This window comes from Prunus dulcis, chromosome 2 (assembly GCF_902201215.1).
Source record: "Prunus dulcis chromosome 2, ALMONDv2, whole genome shotgun sequence".
NCBI classification, from domain to species: Eukaryota; Viridiplantae; Streptophyta; class Magnoliopsida; order Rosales; family Rosaceae; genus Prunus; species Prunus dulcis.
In genome coordinates, this window is record NC_047651.1 from 17164500 (window position 1) to 17182750 (window position 18251).

At 37.9% G+C, this 18251-nt stretch overlaps 4 protein-coding genes across 14 annotated transcripts; 3 read left to right on the forward strand and 1 right to left on the reverse strand.

Annotated features, from left to right (window-relative positions):
• The first annotated feature begins 243 nt into the window (after nt 1-243).
• Nucleotides 244-3764, forward strand: LOC117617894 (tRNA-specific adenosine deaminase TAD1). Of its 6 annotated transcripts, none has more exons than XM_034347502.1 (11): nt 244-521; nt 614-734; nt 989-1179; nt 1305-1427; nt 1619-1732; nt 1971-2140; nt 2214-2290; nt 2380-2499; nt 2582-2669; nt 3121-3264; nt 3347-3764. In XM_034347502.1, the coding sequence occupies exons 1-10, from the start codon at nt 338-340 to the stop codon at nt 3229-3231; spliced, it is 1299 nt and encodes a 432-aa protein (XP_034203393.1). In that variant the 5' UTR covers nt 244-337; the 3' UTR covers nt 3232-3264; nt 3347-3764. The 6 variants fall into 6 exon arrangements, 5 of the variants coding, with proteins under 5 accessions (XP_034203393.1, XP_034203394.1, XP_034203392.1 ...); XM_034347503.1 differs by having other exon boundaries at nt 3355-3764; XR_004584445.1 differs by lacking the exon at nt 3347-3764 and having other exon boundaries at nt 2598-2669; nt 3121-3232.
• Nucleotides 3765-5744: 1980 nt separating this feature from the next.
• Nucleotides 5745-8947, forward strand: LOC117617893 (O-glucosyltransferase rumi homolog). The gene is made up of 6 exons (XM_034347500.1): nt 5745-6062; nt 6608-7146; nt 7482-7674; nt 7764-7828; nt 7933-8143; nt 8277-8947. The coding sequence occupies exons 1-6, from the start codon at nt 5880-5882 to the stop codon at nt 8652-8654; spliced, it is 1569 nt and encodes a 522-aa protein (XP_034203391.1). The 5' UTR covers nt 5745-5879; the 3' UTR covers nt 8655-8947.
• A 376-nt stretch (nt 8948-9323) lies between these two features.
• Nucleotides 9324-16133, forward strand: LOC117617897 (protein O-glucosyltransferase 1-like). Of its 6 annotated transcripts, none has more exons than XR_004584449.1 (9): nt 9324-9737; nt 9809-9929; nt 10184-10374; nt 10500-10622; nt 10814-10916; nt 11155-11324; nt 11443-11530; nt 11987-12377; nt 12513-12677. XR_004584449.1 is itself a non-coding variant. In XM_034347508.1 (9 exons), the coding sequence occupies exons 4-9, from the start codon at nt 13284-13286 to the stop codon at nt 15984-15986; spliced, it is 1494 nt and encodes a 497-aa protein (XP_034203399.1). In that variant the 5' UTR covers nt 10937-11364; nt 11443-11530; nt 11987-12377; nt 12839-13283; the 3' UTR covers nt 15987-16133. The 6 variants fall into 6 exon arrangements, 1 of the variants encoding a protein (XP_034203399.1); XM_034347508.1 differs by lacking the exons at nt 9324-9737; nt 9809-9929; nt 10184-10374; ... (1 more) ...; nt 10814-10916; nt 12513-12677 and adding exons at nt 12839-13388; nt 13951-14507; nt 14839-15031; ... (1 more) ...; nt 15276-15490; nt 15624-16133 and having other exon boundaries at nt 10937-11364; XR_004584448.1 differs by having other exon boundaries at nt 11155-11364; nt 11987-12677.
• An 83-nt stretch (nt 16134-16216) lies between these two features.
• LOC117617899 (actin-depolymerizing factor 1) lies at nt 16217-17765 on the reverse strand. Its single transcript, XM_034347510.1, has 3 exons — nt 17562-17765; nt 16960-17225; nt 16217-16528 (listed from the first exon to the last, which is right to left on the reverse strand). Exons 1-3 carry the CDS (start codon nt 17562-17564, stop codon nt 16378-16380), a joined length of 420 nt encoding a protein of 139 aa, XP_034203401.1. The 5' UTR covers nt 17565-17765; the 3' UTR covers nt 16217-16377.
• Nucleotides 17766-18251: the final 486 nt, after the last annotated feature.

The following is an 18251-nucleotide window of genomic DNA, read 5'->3' on the forward strand; positions in this document are numbered from 1 at the left end:
AAGTGCTTCTCACATAAGCTCTTACAAGTGAGCCTATATTCAATACCAACTCTCTTAATCTAGTGATAATTTCTTAATCTAGTTCAAATCTCCCTTCAATCATTTTGTAGTTGGTAACTTGGTATCTTTATGCTTGGGTCGGTCTTGTTATGGAAAATGGTGAAATTGGGCTCATTTATTTTCTTCTTTGGGTGCACAAGATTGGCCCAATTCTAGACCCAAAAATGATTTGGAAGTCCACCCAACCCAAATCCAACCACGTAGTGGTCCGAATGACCCGAAATTGGAGGCGGGAGCCTCTCTTCTCTCACTCACCCCTACCACCGCTTTCCGCAGCATGGCGTCGCCGTCCTGCTTCGAAACGCCGTCGTCTGCTCCTTCTTCTTCTTCAGAACTAGAGTGGGGCGGGAAGGTCTCGGACAAGGTGTTCTCACTCTATAACTCTCTTCCCAAGAAAGGCAAGCCTCAGGGTCGCGAAGTCACCGTCTTGGCCGCTTTCCTCGTTTCCTCTCCTTCTCAAGGTCCTACTTTCCTTCGTTCTTTCTTTTCTAAATTGATTTTCCTGCACTTTCCTGGAAAGCAAACAGTGTTCTTAACATTTTCAATTGTTCAGAATTGGAAGTTGTCGCGTTGGGAACTGGGACCAAATGTCTTGGGCGTTCACTCTTGAGCTCCAACGGTGATGTCGTCAATGATTCCCACGCCGAGATTATAGCTCGAAGATCTTTACTCAGGTTTTTATTTGTTGTTATATATTCATTTCATTAGCAAATTTAATTTGTTTAGTTGCTAATACAAGATTTTAATAAATAAAAAGTTGTAATTTACGAGTGCTATGCTTCATGTGGCATGAAATGCATCCAAATTATGTGTGCTTAGCTGAAAAGTACCCATTTTTTTGGGGAGGATTTGCATTTGTTACCTATATCTCTACCTTATATTTTTAGTGTATGGTGCTTATTGGTATACTTGGCTTCTCTGGCACTAGGTTCTTCTATGCACAGATTCAGTGTCTTACTCAAGTTTATAGTAAGCAAAGTGATAGCAATGGAAGCACACAAATGCAAAATGGTGATGCCAAAAACTTGCTTTTTGAATTGGACCCTAATGGTGATGGCCAAGGAAAATACAAATTGAGGAAGGGTTTGCAATTACACTTGTACATATCACAACTACCATGTCAGTTCTTGTTCATATCCAAAAAAAGAGAGTCCTTTTTTCTTCGGTTTTTGCCCTCCTTAGATCTTTATATCTTTATCAGGACAAACCAATACTGCGATTATACTTATTCTCCTTTCTTGCAGGTGGGGTTGCATCTCCGAGTTCACTGTTGTCTCCCCCAAAAGACGTCTCACCAACAGAACGGGGTTCATCTTTGGACGAGCTTAATGTTTCAATAAATGAAAAGGCTCTGCCAAATACTAATGGTAATGGGATTTTGTACTTGTCCTCTTCTTTGTTCTATATTTGCTAAAAATTTATGTTTCCATTTTTCACCTTAATGTGGTGAGTTGAATATTTTTCTAGTGAATGTTGGCAGCTTCTTTTTGAGAAAAGAATCATTACTCTTGACATGAGATTTGAGTCATGTAGCATCTGTATGTTACCTTATTTTCAGGTGATGCTTCACAACTAATTGGCTCGGTTCAAAGAAAGCCTGGTCGTGGTGATACGACTTTATCAGTTAGTTGCTCTGACAAGATGGCTCTTTGGAATGTAGTTGGAGTTCAAGGTTTGTCATTTGATCTATCATGTACCCAAGATAGGGCTTCATTCAGCCAATCTTGGATATGGAAACTCTGGTCTAAATACATACCTTGCTTCTTTTGGTCGGGCATCCTTGAATGTTTGATGGTGTACCTAGACTGAGCCAGTTTGACTAATCTTCATGATTGTATTGGCCGTACTTGGTTACATGGGCATTACTAGTTATAAGTTAGTTGATGAGGTCATACATATTCTTATTTCAGGAGCTCTGCTTTCATTCTTTCTGCAACCTGTTTACCTTTCTTCCATTACTGTTGGACAATCGCCTCACGGCTCTGAAATGGTTCTTGTGGTTGATCGCTTGAAAAAAGCGCTGCATGATCGCATTCTACCATTGTCAAATGTGCTAATGAGTCCCTTTCAAGTGAACCAGGTCTGTGAAGTGTACTCTGTGATATTGCATTAGAGATGGCTATTATAAATGCATATACTAATGCTACTGGCAGCCACTAATATTGGCAGCTCCAATGCCACCAAAGGAATTTCAGCATTCCGAGACTGCTTTGACCACTTTAACATGCGGGTACTTGTTATTTAATTCTGACAGTTCTACATATAAAGTGACCATCTATTGTTTGGTTACTACTGATTCCTTAATGCTTTGATTCACAGGTATTCAATTTGTTGGAATAAGGCTGGTTTGCACGAAGTCATTCTTGGAACCACTGGAAGAAAGCAAGGCACCGCTGCCAAAGGAGCACATTATCCATCTACTGAGTCATCTTTATGCAAGTAGGGTGATAAGTATGCTCCAACTTTTATTTAGAAATGCATTTTATTACAATTTTGTCATATTGTTTTTATTGTTTGACAGAAAGCGGCTGTTGCAGATTTTCTTGTCCCTAAGACATGAATGCCCTGTCATAATCCCAGTCAATCAGAATTCGTATCGAGAAATCAAGGTAGTCAATATTATAGATACTGATTTTGTAGACAACTTTTGGTCAAATTCTATTTATCTAGCTAATAAGGTAATTTTGGGATTTGGTTTACAATGTGATGACTAGAGTTCATGACAGTAAATTATGCACCCGCTAAGTTGTGCAAGTGGTTTATATTTTGGAAGTATAAGAGGTCTTTGTGCTTTGATTGACAAATAGTGCTTCAAAACTATGGGTAGGGATTGTGGTTTATGTGTAAATGAAAGCTTTTTCGTTTCGTTGCATTTTTTTAGTACAAGCAGTGTCTTGTGTGGTATCAAATATCTGTAGATTTAGCTTCTGCTCAATATCTGCTGGTACAAAATTTATGGATTAGTTATGTAACTACTGGTTCTTAATTCACTAGTAGCAAGGTGTCAACTGGATATGACTTTTCATCTATTAGCTAATTTCACCTGGTTACCTTATGCAGGAAATGGCGCAGGAATTCAATTTAACCTCAAAAATTCTAAAAAGAAGACCTCCCTTTAGTAATTGGCCTCTGAAACTCCCACATTTTGAGGCATTCTCTGCCATGATATAGTGAGGCCAGTGGATACTCAGAGTGAATACTCCGGTCTGTGCATAATATGATCTTCATTGTGAAACTAATATGGTAATTGAGTAATACTTTGCACTAATTATTTAGAGCTTTTCAGTATATCAGTGTGGTTCGACAAGGACAGTTCCGCCAGCTTCTAGGATATAATATAAAGGGAAGGGTCTGTGTTGGTCTAACAAGGGAACGTGCATTGCTTCACCTGTCGGCTGTCAATGCTTTAAAATGCACCTTTCAGCATATCATCTCGTCATGAAACAAGCTGGTAGGAGATTCACAGTTAATGTTTCGGTTCAGGTTGCTAACTAGCAGCAGCTGCACGGCTTTTTTCGTGAGCCAACTTTTAGTGCCACCCTGGATGAAGGTTTGATCCTCTGGTTTTAACTCATGTTGTTGATAGGAAAACTTCAAGTCGAAGTGTTACTTGGATGGTTATTTGAACATACAAGAAAAGTTAGACGAACGATACGAATATTATGGAGAGCTTGAATCAGTAAATATATTTTTCTTTGCCTGCATTGGTTGTTAATATTGATTAATGATATATTATTCTCAATTCTGGGACTAATAATGCGCTCCCAGAAGATTGGTTCTTTGTCTCCAATTATGAGTTCCTAGGGGGGGCAAGCAAAGGAAGCAAGGAATTTTGCACAATGCATTAACGTAATCTGTGGCAAGCAGGCCACATGGTTTACTCACATTGAATTCAATGGATTATTTTGCAGGTTACGTACGACTTACTCAGAGCTTCATAAGTCATTTAACTTTGATAATTCGTTGACTTACTATTGAGCAACTAATCCGTCTCACACGGCAATTGTTGTGGCCGTGAGCCTAATTTCGTCGTCAAACTATCTAGACTACACTGACTGTACAGAAGTTTCACCCATTAGCAATAACTCGCAAAAGTGATGTGGGGTCCACTACTAGTTGTGCGTCCCACATGCGGGCGAGTCTGTTTATGGGAGCATCTCACATGTGCTTCTCCATATATAATCACTCCAAAACGAGCTCTTAATCAGATTGTACGAACCATAAAAGCTTAACTGTAAAAAAGTCGCATTAAAAAGGGTAAAACTCAATCACGTTTTCCCTTCATCTTCTTCATTTCACGTTAGAGACCAAGCATATTGCATAAACACAGTGATCGATTATTGAATGGAAGGAAGCGACTGTTACACTACTGTCCTACCAAAATAAATAAATAATTGAGGAAGCAAAGAATGCATGCAACTCATCAGCTCATCACAGCGTTTTCCCTTCCCCTTTAAGCAAGCACGTTACAACTCAATCTCATTTCTCTTAAAAATAAATAAATAAAAGCCAGAGAGTCACTAAGTCAAAGTAAACGATGTGATTAATTAGTTTTCTACTTAAACTTCAAATTGTAGTCATTGCACCATGTCTGAGTAAATTGAGTAATTTGTCACGGTAACCATATTTCGACCTTTTTTAAAAATATTTTATTTTAAATACATTCAAGTATATGAACACGATTGAGTTTGTCAAAAGAATTAAATTTTCCATTGACTTGGCAATTTTGTATTTAAATGATCAATGACTTTCTTTCTCCCCAAATTCAAAACTAGTGCAAATTGTCCAAGCAGGTCAACTAAAGCAGCCTTACTTAGTGCCTAATCCTTCGACTTGGTTTAAAAAGACTATCGGAAATCTAGAGGAGAAAATTTGATCGCTTTTACTCAATATTGAGTAATGCAAGAAAAATCATATTTGTAGTAAGTTTAATACAGGGAGGACCTATTTTTATATAAGAATATGGTCCTACCATATTTATTGGTAGATAACTTTTGGGCACATTACTCTTTCTAACATAAATAAAAAGACAAACAGCCCTCTACTGTGATAAATTTACCTTCATTCAGTTATTGTACTTGTCTACAATATACAAAGGTACCCCATTTGGGCCATTTCCAATATTTGATGCAACACGCAACTCTTGTCGACGAGTGCTTATAGAATATTACAGTAGTACGGTCATGTGTTACATCTTGTACACGTGTTATAATATCACGTGAACAAGATATAACACGTGGTCATATTACCGTAGTATTCTTTTATTTCTCCTTGTCGACATAACCCTGTCCTCTATTGTTGGCATCCTAGATAAAGATGGACTTCCATTTGAGCAATGCTGGAATGTTTTGGACGCTCTATGGGTTTTCTGAAGCAATTTTTTTTTTTTTTTGTTTTCACATTCCACTTTGTAGTCCTCTTCTGTTTGATGTTATTACTTTTATCAGTTTCCGCTTGTATAGTCCCCAGTTCACTGGACTCTTGCTCTGTAGTAATTTGGCAATGCCTTGAGTGCTCTGATTGAATGTTATACCAGTTTCGTCCAAAACACGCAACACTTGGCCAATTTGGCTCCTTGTTAGGTCAAGACCTAGACTTTGACACTTTTTCTCTTCTTTTATGGAGCAAATGGAGGCATAAAAACGTGAACTAAAGCCTTTCAAAGTAAGAAACCACACATTCCACGAATGCCTAACTTCAAAGACCCATTTGGTTGAAGTCCACATAGACTGAGTATACAGCAAAGAAAGCATTACAGGACACGACAGCAGGGCTATCTCATCTCAAGGTCTCTTGGAAGAGAGCTTTGAAGCATAAACATGAAAAGGAACAATGCGAAGCATATGTGTGATTTCTTGGATGGGACAGGATTGCGTAGGCATATTTCAGGAACAAGTTGGAGGCCATTGAAGAAGAGAACTGCAACAACTGCTCTAATCTTCTTGTTATTGTTGTTGATCTTCTTTGTTGCTGCGTTGGTATCTGCAGGCTGGATCGATGCTGTAAGTTCCATGAACTCCAATCGTGCTAGCTATATATAAAGATATAACATAGGCATTCTATCTTCTTTCGTAGTGTTTTTGTGTGTGTTTAGTTTTGTTTTGTTTTTTTTCAGAGTAAAACTAATAGGACCAAGATTTCAAAAACTAGAAATATTTGAATGGGGTTTACCAGTCACCTTATTCACGATCTCTCTAACTAAGGTGAAACTTATGTCTCTTAGTTCCACCCCTATTAGATCGGTGGTCAGACTGTTTTCTTTTAGCTTGAAGGAGAGTGTGCCTGCATTAGATATGAGGGAGAGCAAGAGTCAAATTTTCGTGACAAATATGGGGTATGTGAGCAACTAATTAAGTGAGAATGGCCTAAGAAAGTGTATACTAAACTGATATTACTAAGAAACGAAATATTAGTTATCAAAAAAGGAATACAAAGAAAATTTATTGAAATACAAGTCATATATAGCTTTTCATTGCATGGAAAAGTTATTTGTATCAAAATCTCTCCTTTGATACTAACGTATACAATTCATGTTTTTCTCTCTTAGTTTATATTTTCAGGCGCTACAACAACCACAAACAGAAGCACACCCAAGAGACCTGAATTCCCACTGCAGTGTACCAAAGGAATTAATGTGACACAAGGTTGTCCAAGAACCTACCCTACTAGACTCGACCCCACAAATCCTAGCCGTCCATCCAATCTCACATGCCCATCATACTTCCGATGGATCCACGAAGATCTACGGCCATGGAAAGAGACAGGAATCACGAGGGACATGATAGAGCGGGCTCGCAGGACAGCACATTTTAGGCTCTTGATTGTGGACGGCAAGGCTTACATAGAGAAGTATAGAGAATCCATACAAACTAGGGATATGTTTACGTTATGGGGCATTTTGCAGCTTCTAAGGGTGTATCCCAGTAGATTGCCTGACTTGGAGCTCATGTTTGACTGTGATGATCGGCCCGTCGTCCGATCAAAGGACTTTCGGAGCCCGAATGCTAGCCCGCCACCATTGTTTCGATACTGCGCGGACGAGGAGAGCTTGGATATTGTGTTCCCAGATTGGTCTTTTTGGGGCTGGTAAATATTTTCTTCTGTCTTACTCATACATGTTATGTTTGCATGTGAAATGCCTTTTGTTTTTATTCATTTGTTTACTTTAGGAACCATGTGTTACATAAGAACTCTATAAATAACCAATTTCTAGCCTATTTGAAAATCAAAGAATAAAAAACTCTTGCCCATAAATTGTTTGTATAAGATGTGTGGCCCTAAACCCTTTTCATCTCCACTAACTTTGGCCCAAACATTTGAATTGGGTGAACCCAAAAAAAAAGAAAAAAAAAAGGAGATTTTAGAGGAGAAATTAATTTTGTTAATGAAATTTGTAGATGGGCTAATTTTAATTTTGGTAGGGCTGAGACCAATATAAAACCATGGGGAAGTCTATTGCAAAGCATAAAAGATGGCAATAAAAGAACAAAGTGGGAAGACAGGGTGCCCTATGCTTACTGGAAAGGTAACCCAAATGTGGCACCAACCAGAATGGACCTCCTCAAATGCAATGTCTCGGACAAAAATGACTGGAACACACGCCTATATATTCAGGTGCATCAACTTCTCTAACTATTATTTATGTATAAAATGCAATCTTTTTATGTATTCATTTGTGGAATGTTTTGATATTCTATTTCCAGAATTGGGAGCAAGAATCTAAACAAGGGTACAAGGATTCAAACCTAGAAAACCAGTGCAAGCACAGGTAGTTTTTGCAATTTTTTTTGTTCTTGTTTTTGAAATTACATTTTACAAATTCAAAATTTCCTTTGTTTTCTTTGTTTATGCATAGAGATTTGGTTTTTACAGGTACAAAATTTATATAGAAGGATGGGCATGGTCTGTAAGTGAAAAATACATCATGGCATGTGATGCTATGACCTTGTATGTAAGGCCTCGCTATTACGATTTCTTCATGAGAGGCATGGAGCCATTGCAGCACTTTTGGCCTATTAGGGACAACAGCAAGTGCACTTCTCTCAAGTTTGCTGTGGAATGGGGCAATAATCACAAAGACAAGGTTAGAACTTTAGCTGGATGCCGATTTTTTATTTTTATTTTGTGTTGAACAGTGTGACATGTTATGTTGTTAGACTTTGAATTTCAACTGCACATTCAAATGATTAACATTTAGTATCTCGTGAATATGGCAGGCGAAGGCGATTGGGGAGGCTGCGAGCAACTTCATACAAGAAGATCTAAAGATGGACTATGTGTATGATTACATGTTTCATGTGCTAAATGAATATGCAAAGCTCTTGAAATTCAAACCAACTATACCTCCCAATGCAGTGGATCTGTGCTCAGAAAAAATGGCATGCCCTGCAACTGGTACATGGAAGAAGTTCATGGTGGAGTCTATGGTGGAGCATCCTACTGATGAACTCCCATGCACTCTGCCTCCTCCATATGATCCTCCGGCTCTCCACGATTTTCTTGAGAGAAGGGCTAATTCAACTAGGCAAGTGGAAACTTGGGAAAATGAATATTGGCAAAGTATTGAAAAAAAAAAAAAAACAATAGTATTGTAAAGAAAGTGGTGGAGCTCACATAAAGAACGGAAGAAAAGAATGAATCAATTTGTCTGCCATCTTCCCTTGTAACTAAACGAATATCACGGGTGCTCTAGCCGATTTAAAGGCCTCACCTCTTCATTGCTAAACAGTGAGAAGAAGTGAGAAGTGATAACACACTGAGTTGAGAGAAGAAAAGAGAGTGAGAAATATGAGAATGAGTGAGTTCTATATGAGAGGAAATTTTGTCAGTGTAAACACCACAAGAGCAAATACAATTCTACTCCAAATATTCAATAGTACTTTTCATATTCTGATTATTTTTATAACAAATATGAGTTTTTTTTTACCATGGGTTCCATAGGCCATGACTAATAATTTTATATGTCATTCAAAGCTTGCTACAAAAACAATGGCTCTCTACTGGTAAATATCAACTCTGATGGTTTGTTTCAATGGATTTCATAAGTTTTACATCAAGAATTTTTCAAAGATAAGTGATAAAAAATAACACAATAAAATCTAACATACACCAATATATAGCAAAGGAATGTACCAATTAATGTTTTAAAATTGAATCCTACTAACAACTGATCTGAAAATAACATTGACAAAGTGTTGCCAATATATAGCAATATTAACATACGCCAATATATAGCAATAATGCTCTACTCAAAATAACACAATAATGCTCATCTCACTAGGGTCTGTTGCCTGCAACTCCACTTGAATCCCATCCAACCCCCTTTTGAATCTGTCCTTGGGTGCACAAGATTAGCCCAATTCTAGACCCAAAAAATGAATTGGAAGTCCACCCAACCCAAATCCAACCACGTGGTGGTCTGAATGACCCGAAATCGGAGGCGGGAGCCTCTCTTCTCTCACTCACCCCATATACCACCACTTTCTACAGCATGGCGTCGTCGCCGTCCTGCTTCGAAACGCCGTCGTCTGCTCTTTCTTCTTCTTCAAAAATAGTGTGGGCCGAGAAGGTCTCGGACAAGGTGTTCTCACTCCACAACTCTCTTCCCAAGAAAGGCAAGCCTCAGGGTCGCGAAGTCACCGTCTTGGCCGCTTTCCTCGTTTCCTCTCCTTCTCAAGGTCCTACTTTCCTTCGTTTCCTGCACTTTCCTGGAAAGCAAACAGTGTTCTTAACACTTTCAATTGTTCAGAATTGGAAGTTGTCGCGTTGGGAACTGGGACCAAATGTCTTGGGCGTTCACTCTTGAGCTCCAACGGTGATGTCGTCAATGATTCCCACGCCGAGATTATAGCTCGAAGATCTTTACTGAGGTTTTTATTTGTTGTTATATATTCATTTCATTAGCAAATTTAATTTGTTTAGTTGCTAATACAAGATTTTAATAAATAAAAAGTTGTAATTTACGAGTGCTATGCTTCATGTGGCATGAAATGCATCCAAATTATGTGTGCTTAGCTGAAAAGTACCCATTTTTTTGGGGAGGATTTGCATTTGTTACCTATATCTCTACCTTATATTTTTAGTGTATGGTGCTTATTGGTATACTTGGCTTCTCTGGCACTAGGTTCTTCTATGCACAGATTCAGTGTCTTACTCAAGTTTATAGTAAGCAAAGTGATAGCAATGGAAGCACACAAATGCAAAATGGTGATGCCAAAAACTTGCTTTTTGAATTGGACCCTAATGGTGATGGCCAAGGAAAATACAAATTGAGGAAGGGTTTGCAATTACACTTGTACATATCACAACTACCATGTCAGTTCTTGTTCATATCCAAAAAAAGAGAGTCCTTTTTTCTTCGGTTTTTGCCCTCCTTAGATCTTTATATCTTTATCAGGACAAACCAATACTGCGATTATACTTATTCTCCTTTCTTGCAGGTGGGGTTGCATCTCCGAGTTCACTGTTGTCTCCCCCAAAAAACATCTCACCAACAGAACGTGGTTCGTCTTTGGACGAGCTTAATGTTTCAATAAATGAAGAGGCTCTGCCAAATACTAATGGTAATGGGATTTTATACTTGTCCTCTTCTTTGTTCTATATTTGCTAAAAATTTATGTTTCCATTTTTCACCATAATGTGGTGGGTTGAATATTTTTCTAGTGAATGTTGGCAGCTTCTTTTTGAGAAAAGAATCATTACTTTTGACGTGAGATTTGAGTTATGTAGCATCTGTATGTTACCATATTTTCAGGTGATGTTTCACAACTAATTGGCTCGGTTCAAAGAAAGCCCGGTTGTGGTGATACAACTTTATCAGTTAGTTGCTCTGACAAGATGGCTCGTTGGAGTTCAAGGTTTGTCATTTGATCTATCATGTACCCAAGATAGGGCTTCATTCAGTCAATCCTGGATATGGAAACTCTGGTCTAAATACACACCTGGCTTCTTTTGGTCGGGCATCCTTGAATATTTGATGGTGTACCTAGACTGAGCCAGTTTGACTAATCTTCATGATTATATTGGCTGTACTTGGTTACATGAGCATTACTAGTTATAAGTTAGTTGGTGAGGTCATACATATTCTTATTTCAGGAGCTCTGCTTTCATTCTATCTGCAACCTGTTTACCTTTCTTCCATTGCTGTTGGACAATCGCCTCATGGCTCTGAAATGGTTCTTGTTGTTGATCTCTTGAAACAAGCGCTGCATGATCGCGTTCTACCATTGTCAAATGAGCTAATGAGTCCCTTTCAAGTGAACCAGGTGTGTGAAGTGTGTACTCTGTGATATTCCATTAGAGAAGGTTGATAAGTATGCTCCAACTTTTATTTAGAAATGCATTTTATTACAATTTTGTCATATTGTTTTTATTGTTTGACAGAAAGCAGCTGTTGCAGATTTTCTTGTCCCTAAGACTTGAATGCCCTGCCAAAATCCCAGTCAATCAGATTTCGTATCGAGAAATCAAGGTAGTCAATATTATAGATACTGATTTTGCGGACAAGTTTTGGTCAAATTCTATTTATCTAGCTAATAAGTTAATTTTGGGATTTGGTTTACAATTTGATGATGACCAGAGTTCAAGACAGTAAATTATGCACCCGTTAAGTTGTGCAAGTGGTTTATATTTTGGAAGTATAAGAGAGGTCTTTGTGCTTTGATTGACAAAAAGTACTTCAAAACTATGTGTAGGGATTGTGGTTTATGTGTAAATGAAAGCTTTTTCGTTTCGTTGCATTTTTTTAGTACAAGCAGTGTCTTGTGTAGTATCAAATATCTGTAGATTTAGCTTCTGCTCAATATCTGCTGGTACAAAATTTATGGATTAGTTATGTAACTACTGGTTCTTAATTCACTAGTAGCACGGTGTCAACTGGATATGACTTTTCATCTATTAGCTAATTTCACCTGGTTACCTTATGCAGGAAATGGCGCAGGAATTCAATTTAACCTCAAAAATTCTAAAAAGAAGACCTCCCTTTAGTAATTGGCCTTTGAAACTCCCACATTTTGAGGCATTCTCTGCCATGATATAGTGAGGCCAGTGGATACTCAGAGTGAATACTCTTGTCTGTGCATATTATGATCTTCATTGTGAAATTAATATGGTAATCGAGTAATACTTTGCACTAATTATTTAGAGCTTTTCAGTATATCAATGTGGTTCGACAAGGACAGTTCCTCCAGCTTCAAGGATATAATATAAAGGGAAGGGTCTGTGTTGGTCTAACAAGGGAACGTGCATTGCTTCACCTGTCGGCTGTCAATGCTTTAAAATGCACCTTTCAGCATATCATCTCTTCATGAAACAAGCTGGTAAGAGATTCACAGTTAATGTTTCGGTTCAGTTTGCTAACTAGCAGCTGCTGCACGGGTTTTTTCGTGAGCAAACTTTTAGTGCCAACCTGGATGAAGGTTTGATCCTCTGGTTTTAACTCATGTTGTTGATAGGAAAACTTCAAGTCGAAGTGTTATTAGGATGGTTATTTGAACATACAAGAAAAGTTAGACGAACGATGCGAATATTATGGAGAGCTTGAATCAGTAAATATATTTTTCTTTGCCTGCATTGGGTTGTTAATATTGATTAATGATATATTATTCTGAATTCTGGGATTTATAATGCGCACCCAGAAGATTGGTTCTTTGTCTCCAATTATGAGTTCCTATGGGGCAAGCAAAGGAAGCAAGGGATTTTGCACACTGCATTAACGTAATATCTGTGGCCTACTTGCCAAATGCTTTACTCACATTGAATTCAATGGATTATTTTGCAGGTTACGTACTACTTGCTCTGAACTTCATGAGTCATAAGAAGTCAATCCGTTGACTTACTATTAAGCAAATAATCCGTCCCACACGGCCATTTTTGTGGCCATGAGCCTAATTTCATCCTCGGTCCCCCCCCTATCTAGACTGTACAGAAGTTTCACCCATTAGCAATAACTCACAAAGTGATGTGGGTTCCACATGCCGGCAAGTCTGATTATGAACCTCCCAAACTCAAAACTAGTGCAAATTGTCCAAGCAGGTCAACCAGAGCAGCCTTACTTAGTGCCTAATACTTCTACTTGATTTAAAAAGACTAGGAAATCTGGAGAAGAAAATTTTGATCACTTTCGTCAATATTGACTCAGTATGCAGCATAGAAAGCATTACAGGACAGGACAGCAGGGCTACCTTATCTCAAGGTCTCTTGGAAGAGAGCTTTGAAGCATAAACATGAAAAGTTGGAGGCCACTGAAGAAGATAACTGCAGCAACTATAATCTTCTTGTTGTTGATCTTCTTTGTTGCTGCGTTGGTACCTGCAGGCTGGATCAATGCTGTAAGTTCCATGAACTCCAATCGTGCTAGCTATATATAAAGTTCTAACATAGGCGTTCTATCTTCAGTCACAGTGTTTTTGTGTGTGTGTGTTTTGTTTTGTTTTATTTAGAGTAAAACTAATAGGACCAAGATTTCAAAAACTGGAAATATTTGAATCGGGTTTACCAGTCACCTTGTTTTTTTAGAGTAAAACTAATAGGACCAGGATCTCTCTAACTAAGGTGAAACTTAGGTCTCTTAGTTCCACCTCCATTAGATCGGTGGTCAGATTGTTTTCTTTTAGCTCGAAGGAGAGCGTGCCTGCCTTCCATACGAGGGAGAGCAAGAGTCAAATTTTCGTGACAAGTATGTGAGCAACTAATTAAGTGAGAATTGCCTAAGAATGTGTATACTAAACTGATATTACTAAGAAACGAAATATTAGTTATCAGGAAAGGAATACAAAGAAAATTTATTGAAGTATAAGTCATATATAGCTTTGCATTGCATAAGAAAAGTTCTTTGTATCAAAATCTCTCCTTTGATAATAACGTATACAATTCATGTTTTTTCTCTCTTAGTTTATATTTTCAGACGCTTATTCTAAGAAATCAATCACAACCACCACAAACACAACCACACCCAAGAGACCTGAATTCCCACTGCAGTGTACCGAAGGAATTAATGTGACACAAGCTTGTCCAAGAACTTACCCTACCACACACGACCCAACAAATCCTAGCTGTCCATCCAATCTCACATGCCCATCATACTTCCGATGGATCCACGAAGATCTACTGCCATGGAAAGAGACGGGAATCACGAGGGACATGATAGAGAAGGCCCGCAGGACTACGCATTTTAGGCTCTTGATCGTGGACGGCAAGGCTTACATAGAGAAGTATAGACAATCCTTTCAAACTAGGGATATGTTTACGTTATGGGGAATTTTGCAGCTTCTAAGGGTGTACCCCGGTAGATTGCCTGACTTGGAACTCATGTTTAACTGTGGTGATCGGCCCGTCATCCCATCAAAGGACTTTCAGGGTCCGAATGCTGGCCCGCCACCATTGTTTCGATACTGCTCAGACGAGAGGAGCTTGGATATTGTGTTCCCAGATTGGTCTTTTTGGGGCTGGTAAATATTTTTTTCTGTCTTACTCATACATGTTATGTTTGCATGTGAAATGCCCTTTGTTTTTGTTTCTTTGTTTACTTTAGAAACCATGTGTGACATATGAATTCGGGTTCTATCAATTCCCAATTTCTAGCCCATTTGAAAAGTAAAGAATTAAAAACTCAGGCCCATAAATTGTTTGTATGAGATGTGTGGCCCAAAACTCTTTTCATCTCCACCAACTTTGGCCCAAACATTTGAATTGGGTGACCGAAAAAAGAAGAAGAGATTTTAGAGGAGAAATTAATTTTATTAGTGAAATTTGTAGATGGGCTCATTTTAATTTTGGTAGGGCTGAGATAAATATAAAACCATGGAGAAGTCTATTGCAAAGCATAAAAGAAGGCAATAAAAGAACAAAGTGGGAAGACAGGGTGCCCTATGCTTACTGGAAAGGTAACCCAAATGTGGCACCAACCAGAATGGACCTCCTCAAATGCAATGTCTCGGACAAAAATGACTGGAACACACGCCTATATATTCAGGTGCATCAACTTCTCTAACCATTATTTATGTATAAAATGCAATCTTTTTACGTATTCATTTGTGGAATGTTTTGATCTTCTATTTCCAGAATTGGGAGCAAGAATCTAAACAAGGGTACAAGGATTCAAACCTAGAAAACCAGTGCAAGCACAGGTAGTTTTTGCAATTTTTTTTGTTTTTGTTTTTGAAATTACATTTTACAAATTTAAAATTTCCCTTGTTTATGTATAGAGATTTGGTTTTACCGGTACAAAATTTATATAGAAGGATTGGCATGGTCTGTAAGTGAAAAATACATCATGGCATGTGATTCTATGACCTTGTATGTAAGGCCTCGCTATCACGATTTCTTCATGAGAGGCATGGAGCCATTGCAGCACTTTTGGCCTATTAGATACAACAGCAAGTGCACTTCTCCCAAGTTTGCTGTGGAATGGGGCAATAATCACAAAGACAAGGCTAGAACTTTAGCTATATGACGATTTTTTATTTTTATTTTGTGTTGAACAGTGTGACATGTTTTGTTGTTAAACTGTGAATTTAAACTGCCCATTCAAATTATTTACATTTGGTATCTCGTGAATATGGCAGGCGGAGACGATTGGGGAGGCTGCGAGCAACTTCATACAAGAAGATCTAGAGATGGACTATGTGTATGATTACATGTTTCATGTGCTAAATGAATATGCAAAGCTCTTGAAATTCAAACCAACTATACCTCCCAATGCAGTGGAACTGTGCTCAGAAAAAATGGCATGCCCTGCAACTGTTACATGGAAGAAGTTCATGGTGGAGTCTATGGTGGAGTCTCCAAGTGATGAGCTCCCATGCACTCTTCCTCCTCCGTATGATCCTCTGGCTCTCCGCAATTTTCTTGAGAGAAAGGCTAACTCAACTAGGCAAGTGGAAGCTTGGGAAAATGAGTATTGGCAAAGTATTGATAAAAAGCAATAGAAGCTTTTTCCATGTATTCCATAGACCGTGACTTGTAATTTAATATGTCCTAGACTGGAATGAAGAGATCTGAACACAAGCATTCAAAGCTTGCTACAAAATCAATGGCTTCCCACTGTAAATATCAATTCTGATGATTTGTTTGAATGTATTTGATAAGTTTTTACACCAAGAATTTTTCAAAGATAAGTGATAAATAATAACACAATAAAATCTGAAATACACCAATATATAGCAAAGGAATGTACCAATTAATGTTTTAAAATTGAATCCACATCTGATCTGAAAAATAAAGTAATTAACATAAAATAGCTCACACAACTAACAAAAAATAAAATTGAAGATAGATCATGTGACAAAGTGATGGATCAATAATGCTCTACAAGAATATTTAGAGTGCCCGCCCTTTTATGATATCCAAGCTCATCTCACTAGGGTCTGTTGCCTGCAACTCCACTTGAATCCCATCCAACTCCCTCTTGAATCTGTCCTTGGAGCTTGCATAAAGCATCTTACTTCTCACCCTTGAAGTGTCAGGTGCCCTATAAAGAACAGAAGCCATTGAACAATTGAGTACATACGGGATAACGTTATCTTATCAGATACTTGACATGTTACGTACTTTTGACAAAAATACTGTCGGTCAGAACAGTACAATGTAACAAGAATCTACTTTAATTATCAATGATCCAGCTTTAGACTGGAAAACATAGTATGCCTAATTTCTAACTACATATGTTTACTTACCAGTCAAGTCAGTCTTCTTAGCAAAACATAGGCATGTATATGCATGTTGTCTCTTATATCATCACACATCATATTATGCGCTACACATGCACATGATGAATGATGCATACATAACAAGGCATGTAATTAGGGGTAAATTTCCGTTTTGCCCCCTAAAGCATCATGCTAGTTCAGAAGGTAAATTGAAACTAGCTTGATGTATGTAAGTGTATGTGATTATACTAACCATGCAATGAAGAAAATTTTGCTTTTCTGGCAGTTCTCATTGGTTGTAAAATCAAAATCATAGACGGCATAGCGGCACTCATCGGCAGGCATGGAGGCAGCGAAATCGTCATAGCTTTCATCGGGACCTCCAACCTTCTCCACAATCACCTGCTGTATCTTCTCCTCGATCTTGAACACAATAAATCGGTGGTTCCTCTTCGCTTTTAGTTCCAAGAACTTGAGCTTACAATCATCATGCACAGCCATTCCAGATGCCGAGTTTGCCTAACATATCATAAATTTCACACCGAAAGTATAGCGTGCTTATTCGAACTTAAAATAAAGTGAGACAACTTTCTACAACTTTCTACATTTTTCTCTTTGTTAATTATATTCAAAACTCGAACAATTTAATAACATAACATGTTTGACAGTCGAGAATAACTTTGCCTAAATTTTTTTCACATTAATATAATTCCATAGCATCAATGTAAATATAAATCGATCAGGTATATACATCAAGGCATGTCAAACAAAATGACAAACACAGATCTAGTAACTCTAATTTGATAGCAGTCAAAGTTCTTCACAAGTAAGCATTTTCATGTTGAATTAGCTTACCATTTTGTTCTTCTATACACGATGAACCTTGTGCTCTGAGAAAAGAAAATGCAGAAAAAAAGAGAGAGATGTGTGACAGATCTGCAAAAATCTCTGATTTTGATAACTGCATGAGAGAAAGTGAGTTTGGGAGAAAAAGAAAGGTAGGGGAGGAGAGATTTTTGTGGGAGAAAATGGGGGTTGGGATTTTTCTCTTGCGAATTTTTAAATTTATTTAGCTAGGCTCTGATCGCGTCAACCAACTTTCATCACGTTGCCACGTTAAGGGGTGCATTTGGATGCCTTTTTGGCCAATAAATTTAATGCGATTAATTTCATCTCCCATATTAAGATCTCTCAAACCTTGGTCTTCCATGTACTTCGCAATTCCGTTATGCTGTTTAGAGAAGGCCAATTTGGGGTTCAAACTTGGATTTGAAGCTGCACATATGACTTGTTGACTTGATGATAGTTATTTTCTAGATGGAAACCAAACAAACATATTTTCAATTAAATTATCAATCTAAATTGACAATTTGATAATAATTTCTCCTCTTCAATTCCCGACTTTTAGCTAATTCCCAAGTTATTTTCCACCATCCAAATTGAGGGTCAAGTTTTCACTAAATTCTAAAGGTTGGTGGTATTTTCGTCAAATTCTACTTCACTCCCTATAATTTATGGGCAAAGCTTGGCTCCTTAAAACTAAGG